Consider the following 9422-nt stretch of genomic DNA (forward strand, 5'->3'; position numbering starts at 1 on the left):
TATAATCAGAATATTGTTATTGGCAGAATCCGATTTCATACGAATTCCCTTTTTAAATTATTATATTGTGATTTTTGCCCTTTGTACTCGAATATCAGTGGCGTACAACGTTCGACGTAGAGGGTCCTGAGTTTGTGTATATTGGTATAATATACCTATGACTTAAACGTCGTAGCAGTGGTAGGGACCACTCCCACCACCACCACATCGAGGTGGCTTGTAAAACGACACATACAGGGCGCACCGCTCGTCATTCTTGTGCTAACCGTGCTCATAACTGCAGTATTTTTCTCGACAGCACGTTTGTTTTGAGTTTATTCCGTCCGTTTTTTTTTATTTGCTGTTCGCATTAAATTCTCGATAGACTCACAATATGATTAAATTTATTGAAAAAATATTACTCTTGCTGGCCATCACCTACTCCGTGTTGGCAGCCCCGCGGTTTAAAAATGCAACATCACAGATGACTGACGTTGATATACGCATCCGCAATCATGGTGAGTAATAAGCATTACGTATTATTTTATACATTTCATAAATCATCATTTAAATGTTTAAGACATTTATTTTTTCTAAATTTATATATATTTTATTTATTTGCTTTATTTCATAATTTTACTCCCCTACCATATAATAATAACAATAGTATTAATAATGGTTTTATAATAATATAATATATTGTGGGTATTAATAAAATGTTTTGGTATTGTTTTATGTATCTAAAAGATTACCGTGTGTTGTATTTAATTTATAACACCACCCCCCCCCCCCCCCCCCCCCNCCCCCAATCACCGAACATATAGTGGGCCGGTAAAATGGTATATTCCCGGGCTGGTCCGAAGTTCCAATCCGTCCCTGCCCATATGGTAAAAACATATTTTGAGGATATAAGAAAACTGTAACACCGGTTTCGATGGCAGGTTTTAGCGTAGGGATGCGCAGAGTTTGCGAGTTCTCTTGTTGAACCCAGTACACATATTATGTGCAAATTGTATAGGTATTGTGTTAATGTTTGAAAAGAACGCATTCAACTATTCCATGAAATTCCATTCAACCTAACGACTTTTTTTCGTCAGTTAAATTGTTCGTATTTTAAATGTCATAGTAATGTAGAGGTCTCACGTTTACGATTAGTAGCGACTACCTCCAACACCTTTTATCTAGACTGGTGGATATATAAATAACAACCAATGCGTTTGAATATTGTTTTTATTGAATGATGATTAAGGATAATGGTGAATAATGTAATATACAAAAAGCCACGGATACGGGCGTCGAGATACGGTAGTCACGAGGTTTTCGAGCGTGAGGGTCGTAATAGCCGGAGACGAGAAACGAGAGAGAGGTATCTATTATAAAGCCGTGAGTGCGTACTGTTGAGCGAGTCGGCGGGGGTTTGAGGGGACAGGCCGCCGGACCGACGCGATGGTGACCAACAGCCTAACAATGTTAACAACTCCTGGGGGAAATCATATGGTGGCGGCTCACCACATATTTAACTATCTATGACACCTATCAATATTAGATTACAATCTCGTAGCACGGCCACAGAATAGATATGCATATTGTATATTATGTCAATGTTTGAAAAGAATGCGTTCAATTATTCTATGAACGCGAACGACTTTTTTTCGTTCATATAATGTTCATTTAATAAAAATGTCGTATCCATAATAATAATATTATGGGCGACCACTGGGTTTTTAGTGACAAATCCTCGCACATATACACGTCTTGTAGTTCAAACCGTGAACCAAATCGTTCCTCCACATAGTAAAATACACCTACTAATAACCCAGACTAATGACTAGGATGTTGAAGCTCAACTTAATAATAAAAATAATAAAATACGCTTATAATGTAATACAGTATTTTTTTCTTGGTGTTTCAGGCCAAGATAGTCTGAATGGACTTTTATGCCCTCCAATAGGACTAAGGCATAAATTTGAAGTGGCTACTATACAAACTGCGACTCCCATGTACGGATGCGCTTATATGGAAAGAGACAACCTACTAAGTGCGTCTCCATTATTTCATCTGTGGCTAGAACGTCCCGTGCTAACCATGGAACACAACCATTGCATCGACATTCAGAGTAAGTACAACAAATCATTATTATTACAGCACAATGAAGAAGGAAGGGATGCGCTGCGCCAACAACTAGAGTAAAACTCTCCCCGGCTAAATTTATGAGCATATCATTTACTATACCTTATGACTTATGTATTACTAATAAGTCGTAAATATAAAGTTTAAAATGAAAAAGGTCCACTATAAAAGCACAATTGCCAATTAATGTCACTACAAGTTGAATAGATGATCGCTTCTATTGTGACAGTCTTAGGAAGTATACACAGAATGCAATATGTATTTTACATTTTTATATTGTATATTTATAATTTATGTATATACATTTCAGTGTATTGGCTTTAGGTACACATCTGACGTCCTCCGTAATATAGCATATCTCTTTATTTCTATAGTAAAAATGTAAAAACCCGGTAGTGGTTTTTCAGAATTTTCAAATTCTATAAAATTTGAATATCTTCTTTTGTATTATCGTTACCACTTTAATTGTAATAATTTTCGGGTGGAGGGGGGTGTAAATACTGAGATTTTATCAATAAAAATGACTTCACAAGAGATTCTCTCATTCCTCGTAGAATTTTCAAGTTTAAACTTATTACAGGCAGCATTAAACTCAGATTTTTATTTTACATCAAATAATTTTAAAAATGAATTTGTATTAAACAGCTTAAGACTGTTTTAAAGACATAGTAAATTTTGAGATTAAAATATCGAAAAACAGTTCAATGCGGTCTGTAGAATAATACCCTCAATAAGTTTTTAAAAAAAAAACCATGAAATGTTGTTGGTTCTACAGGACAGGATCATTATTTCCATAGAGTATATTTTTGTGAACAAAATGACATTGGCACGGCAATGGTACCAGGTGCCTTAACACAGCCTATGTCAATTATTAGACATGTATCGCAATTATAATATTAAAGATTATTTATTAATAACAATCAGAAATTTATATAGGTACCTAACACATACTTAATTTGGAGAAAAATAATTAGCCCTCAGTGTAGGTAGCTTAGCTGCCGACCTTATCCCTCCCGTGGTAACGTTTATGTGGATTTTGAGCTTAGGTAAGATATCGTATCCACATCATCAAAATAATTCAGTTAAATGTTGAACGATATTACAATGCATTGTTGCTTCATTCCTTATAATTTATAATCTTCCCCTTATAGTATGGTACTCAATGATCTTCCCATAATATACCACCACGGTGGTAATAATAGCCAATTTCTACTAAGTACCTAGATTACTAGTGTCAACAACAATTATTCCTAAGCAAAAAAATTAATCATATGTCTGTATTTGTTCTGTTTTTATGCTTTTTCAGATATGGACCACATAATACTTGAGTGTTTGTCTAAAGAAAATCCGAACAACAGGATATTAACTGACCAAGGCTTTAAGTATATATCATTACTTGAGCATGTCATTGATGAAAAATCCCAAAAAAGTTCATTCTACAGATGTGCCGTGAGTATTCTATGTTTAAGTTATTTTGATTTAATAATTAAAAACGAATAATAGATCTTACGTGGAAATAGTACTTCTAGCAAACGATAAATATGCGCCCCCCCCCCCCAACCAACTCCTTTAACAAATATAACTCGACTTATAATTTTGCATAGTGAAATGAATTAACCATAATGAATAAATACAACATCAATAAAATCCTCCGAGATGGAATAGATAATATTATTGCCTTTACATTTTATAAGTGGAAAATTCACTCTAATTTTAGAAATTATAGATAAAAATACATTATTGTAAACCTAAAATTTGCTATTTTTTAAGTTTGTAAGACGGAAACACCAAATACCCGTATGACGTCCTCTTATAATAGATAAGCTAATAAATAATAATTACAAGTTATAATATCAATAATGGTAATGATCTAAAAGCAATCTCTCCATACATACCTATAATAGAAAAACTGATAAAAAAAAGTTGAAACAAGAAAAACTGCACAGGGGCGAATCTGAGTTATTCAAGTAGAGCTTATATAATAAATTATAATAAGATACGGTTTATTAATTTTCTTTCTCTACATCAGAGTTTTTCGTTCTGCCCACAGATGTACGATGTGCAGGACAACGAGAAAGAGAAAGTACGAATAATACGTATAGCAATTTCTAAGGCAAGAAAAGATGAACTACATGTAGACCAATGCGAAGGACTCGCAAATCTGTTAGGAGAATATGAACTTCCATATGTCACCGAGGGCCAAAGGACTTGGCCTGATGGGTCATTATATTTATACATGATAGGAAGAAATCCTAATACCTGGCCTTATAAACTAAATGAGGTATACTTTATTACAACCTATAACATTTTCTAACTTTAATACAGGTAATTTAATATTATTTTGTTAACATGTCTTAACTACCCAATAATATAATATTTGTTTTGAAATATTTTAAAATTTGAAGATGTCAATCATTAAACAGAATATTTTTATTTATTTTTGTTTTATTTTAAAATGAACAATAATTTTAAAATTCAGATTCTAAGCGGCTTACATAATATTTAATAATATATTTATTTTACAACGATATATTCTTAAATTCTATAATTTTAATCTTCAACTATGAGTGGTTTTCAGGAAGATAATTTGATCCAGTTGGTATTTCAATGAGAAGAGAGAGTCAAAAAATAAAAAATCACATTTACTTTTTAAAATAATTTGGAAAAACAACTATCAAACAGTTATCTACAAAAAAAATGTTGGTTTATAAGACTAAAGTTTAAAATAGGTTGATGACATCAATTATTCATTTGCATATGAACACGGTTCTTGTTATTAATATATTATTCAACAAATTTAACATATCTATTACTACAATAGATGTATTAAATTAATAATTTTAAGCCCACTTTAAACTTTAGTCTCTTAAATCAAAATCGATTTTGTAGAAAACTGTTTCGCCTAAAAATTATTGTTTTCCCCAATTATTTTAAAAAGTAATTGGTGTTTTTTTATTTTTGACTCCCTCTTCTCAATAAAATACCAACTGGATCAAATAATCTCATACAAACTCACTCATAGTTGAAGATTGAAGTATTTTTAGACAAAAAGAAAAAACCAATAGAAAAATACATTGTTGTAAAATCAATATATATTATTATAAATTATGTAAATCGCTCCGCTTAAAATCTGAATTTTAAAAGAAAACAAATTTAAATAAATATTCAATTTAAAGACTGACCATACATCTTCAAATTTTTAAATATTTCAAAACAATTATTATATTATTAGGTAGTTAAAAAATGTTAACAAAATAATATTAAACTACCGATAATAACATAATAAAAATTAGTTATTATTCATCAAATGTAACATACCTACCTTATTAGAGAAGTCAATGACAAAGTATTGTCTATACAGCTTATCGAATTCTCTGATTTGTTTTGATAATGATAAATAATAATTATGTTATACAATAATTAGCTTTATTGGGCCATTTACAAAGAGTTATCAACAGAATTATTATGTTTTAAATGGAATTGTAATGCATACTCTATTTAGAAATCTAGATTTTCAATGTCCAAATATTAATTTTATTTAATTGTATTTACAGGTGAATGATCTACTAATAAGAATGACATAGATATTAGATTTACTTGCGATATCCGGTTGGCGGTTACCAGACTTCCATGACAACTGCTACCACTGCGAGTAATTCTGTGCAATGATTAATGATAATAATTTTTTCTGAAACACTTTTTTTTATTCTTCATTTATTTTTGTCAGTAAATAATAAATATGATGTTCTTCATATTATATTTATCAAATGATTGATAGTATTAATAATAAAATTATTACAATTTAACAGTGACCTTTTATACATGTCTGTCCAATACTATATAAAAAATATTGAGTTTTAATCAGTATACTAGGTACCTTATATTTAAGTAAAAGTTTGATGATATTAAAGTTTTTGAACAAAACATTGAAAGGTCATTGAACTAGTTGACACGCAGAGAAAACAAAATGCAACCAAAATTTTTATTTGACACGCTGATACAAAAAGGTTCACCATCCCTGACCTAATGGATGATTTTTTGAAAACGTTGATGTACCTACCTATCTAATTCAAAATCCTAATTTTTGTAATTTTTGTGTTACTTATTTAACTTTATGTACTAATTATAATAGGTATACAATAATGGGTTAGGAAAATATAGGGGCAATAAACTTTATAGTAAATTTTATTAAACTATCAATATTTATACTTATACATCATTTATAAAAAATGGTCCAAGTATAATTAATCCTACTTCCGTATCATATCTATTTTATGCTATTGTAACACCATTTTCAAAGACTTAATATAAACATTTTAATAACTGAAAAACTACTCGTTTGAATATTCAACTAGATAAATCAAAATTTTCAAAAAAAATATCCTTGGATAGGAAAAAAACTATAAAATAAAACTATTTTTAGTAAAATGTATTATTTATTTTATTTATTTGAATGTTCTAATATTAGTCGATACTTATACCTATAATCCTTTAACGCTATTTCCCAATATCAATTAAATAACCAGTTACTTTTAATCAAATTCATGTTACATTCATTTATAAATAATTAATTAATAAATATAATACAATTATTATTGATGATGCATATTGCATCGATGTTACTTTTTATTATTTTAAACCATATACTGGCTACCTAAAAAAATAATTAAAAATAATTAAACTTAAGTTCATTAGTTGATTGAAAGTTTCCATGCAACTTTTTACTTAATAACTGAGTTAAAAACAAAATTAGGATAACTATGAACGATAAACTTTTTAAAATATTTTCTAAGAACTTAACTCAATTAAAAATTGCCATTAACTTACCTAGACTTGCATGGTAACATACTAAGTACTTAATAGGTACTAAGATTTATGTAATAAGTCATATTGGTCATATGAAATCACTCACATAGTCACATAATATATAAGTAGGTACATACTCACTAAGGCCCTAATTTTTTCCTAATTCAACAGAATCATTTAGTATATTGTAATAACACAGTCATCTAAATAACAATGTTGCAGCAATATTCATAATAGCATCTAAGTCCTAAACAAAAAATTATAATATAGTTACTAAAAATGATTGAATTAAAAAAACATACTATGCATCTATATATATTAATAATTTTCCTATAGATCAAAATTTACATTGGCCATATTCAAGAAACATAATTATTATTATATTAAGGTTACATGTAAGGTTTAGCAAAGGGTATAGGGTAACCTATATATTCAAGGACTTAATATAGTTATAGGTAGGGCGGTGGGTACTGTAGGCTGCAGCTAACAGGTTAAAGTTATGCAAATGACTGGTGCATAATAAAATACTAGGTACTAAACATAGTTTTAATTGTAAAAAAGAATTGATGATAATTACTATTATATGTATTTTAAATTTATTTATCTAAGTTAATCAGTTCAAATAAAATGTAAATGGGTAACGATTTGTTTTCAATATTTTTAACTTTTGATTGATATAACTTATAAAAACATATTTTAAATAAGAAATAATTATTCTTATAGGAGTGGATTTATTCAAGAATCATACCTAAAGGTAGGCAAGTCCATACCACTCTGCTGTACTGTAGGTATTCAGTACGAATTGCAGAATAAAAATACACGGCTCATAAAAATGATTGAACAAATATTTTAAAAAGTATTTTAAGCTTTAACTTTAAAAGCTAATTTAGATTACAAAAACACCGTACATCTGAACAATTTTGCACGGAACATCTGCATACATTTATACTACCTACTGTACAGAAACACTAAAAACATGATCCTCAATAATGACACTGTGTACAATTATTATTTCATATACCTACGTATAAGCGTGTAATTTGGTCAGTAGTTTCATTTTATGACGTAAAGACCCACAAGGAAAAGATTTTCCGAAATTTGTTGCATTTTACATGGCCTCCATTGGCTCTATTAGGAACTATATCTTAAAACCAAATATATATTTATGGCTTATATACTCAAAAACTACTAGATTCATTTTTACAAAAAATCTCAGAGATTGTTTTTTAAGATATCAGAAACTTGTAGCAAGCAAGTAGATAGTTTAAGCCACATAAAAAATTTAACTAGTGTCCTGCCCGCATACTGCAAGTCCAATTCATGACTTGCAGATGCCCAGGTCGAGTTATTTCACAAAGCTAACGTACACTGATACACTGATGCCGATTCGTCCGTGAACTAAGGTACACTAAAACTGAGATAAACTCAAACCGAGATACCCCTATATAGCGTATTTATATTCTATACATAGGAGCATATACTAAGCAAAAAACTGCTAAGACTGTCGAAGCAGAGTTATTCAGCTAATAAATAATGAAAACTTTAATAATTTTCTATAGATAAGCACACGCTAAACGGGTTACATAATATTCAAACTTTAATTAATTTACTTCTCTTGACTATATGAGACGCACATTGACACATTCAAGATATATATGCCATATAAGATGCCTAATATGAATCTTCTAATTCACTTCCCTCTAACCTAATAGATTAAATTATTTTAAAAAGGATTATAGTTATCTTATAAATTATTATAATATTGTTTTAAATCATGCAAATAATATAAACTAAATTAGTTTTGCGCACAAAGTCCCATTAATCCTCAGTTTTTGTTCTATTTTTCGGTTTTCCTGTCAGACTTCAGTTTGAAACTGTGTTTTTCAATTTTGACCTGACAAAAGTATCGACCAGATTTAAATCCAAAGCTACGGAAATTGAAAATTAAAGCATAATTTTGAGTACTTATCGTGTACCTACCTAAACACACAAAATAAATGATAAAAATAAATACACATCATTGTAAAATCAATACATTTATCGTTCTGCTCAGAAACTAAAATTTTAGGTACCACTATCCATCTGGCATATAAACACATTAAACTACTTTTGTCTTAGAATTTTAGGAGGTACTTTTATAGAAATATTAATATTTATATTGCTGAATTTTGTTTTTGGTATAGCACGACTACCTACATGAGTATTTGACGAATAAAATTCATTTTTCTGGTCAACAATTGACGTTTATAAGTGTAGGGCCGGGTCATTGGGTCATAGAAAAAAAACAGGGTCACAAATTCTGCTTACACGGGTCAATAAAATTTGAAAAAATATCTTTTCAAATGACGTTTTAGTGTGATGTACCTCCTTCTGATAGTTTTCACAAAAACGTTAACCGTCAAACTGCCTAATAAAAAAATTCCTATAGGTAGTAAATAATTAAAGGTACAATGCGTTTGATGTACACTCGCATATTATTGTTTGTTGTATGTCCTCCGTAGGAATAA

General features: G+C 29.7%; 1 protein-coding gene across 1 annotated transcript; it reads left to right on the plus strand.

The window, feature by feature from the left end:
* Positions 1–339: 339 nt before the first annotated feature.
* LOC111041850 lies at positions 340–5693 on the plus strand. Its single transcript, XM_022326288.1, has 5 exons — positions 340–497; positions 1892–2095; positions 3416–3558; positions 4160–4390; positions 5664–5693. Exons 1-5 carry the CDS (start codon positions 374–376, stop codon positions 5691–5693), a joined length of 732 nt encoding a protein of 243 aa, XP_022181980.1. The 5' UTR covers positions 340–373.
* Positions 5694–9422: the final 3729 nt, after the last annotated feature.

The sequence above is a fragment of the Myzus persicae genome, unplaced genomic scaffold (assembly GCF_001856785.1).
Source record: "Myzus persicae strain clone G006 unplaced genomic scaffold, MPER_G0061.0, whole genome shotgun sequence".
NCBI lineage: Eukaryota > Metazoa > Arthropoda > Insecta > Hemiptera > Aphididae > Myzus > Myzus persicae.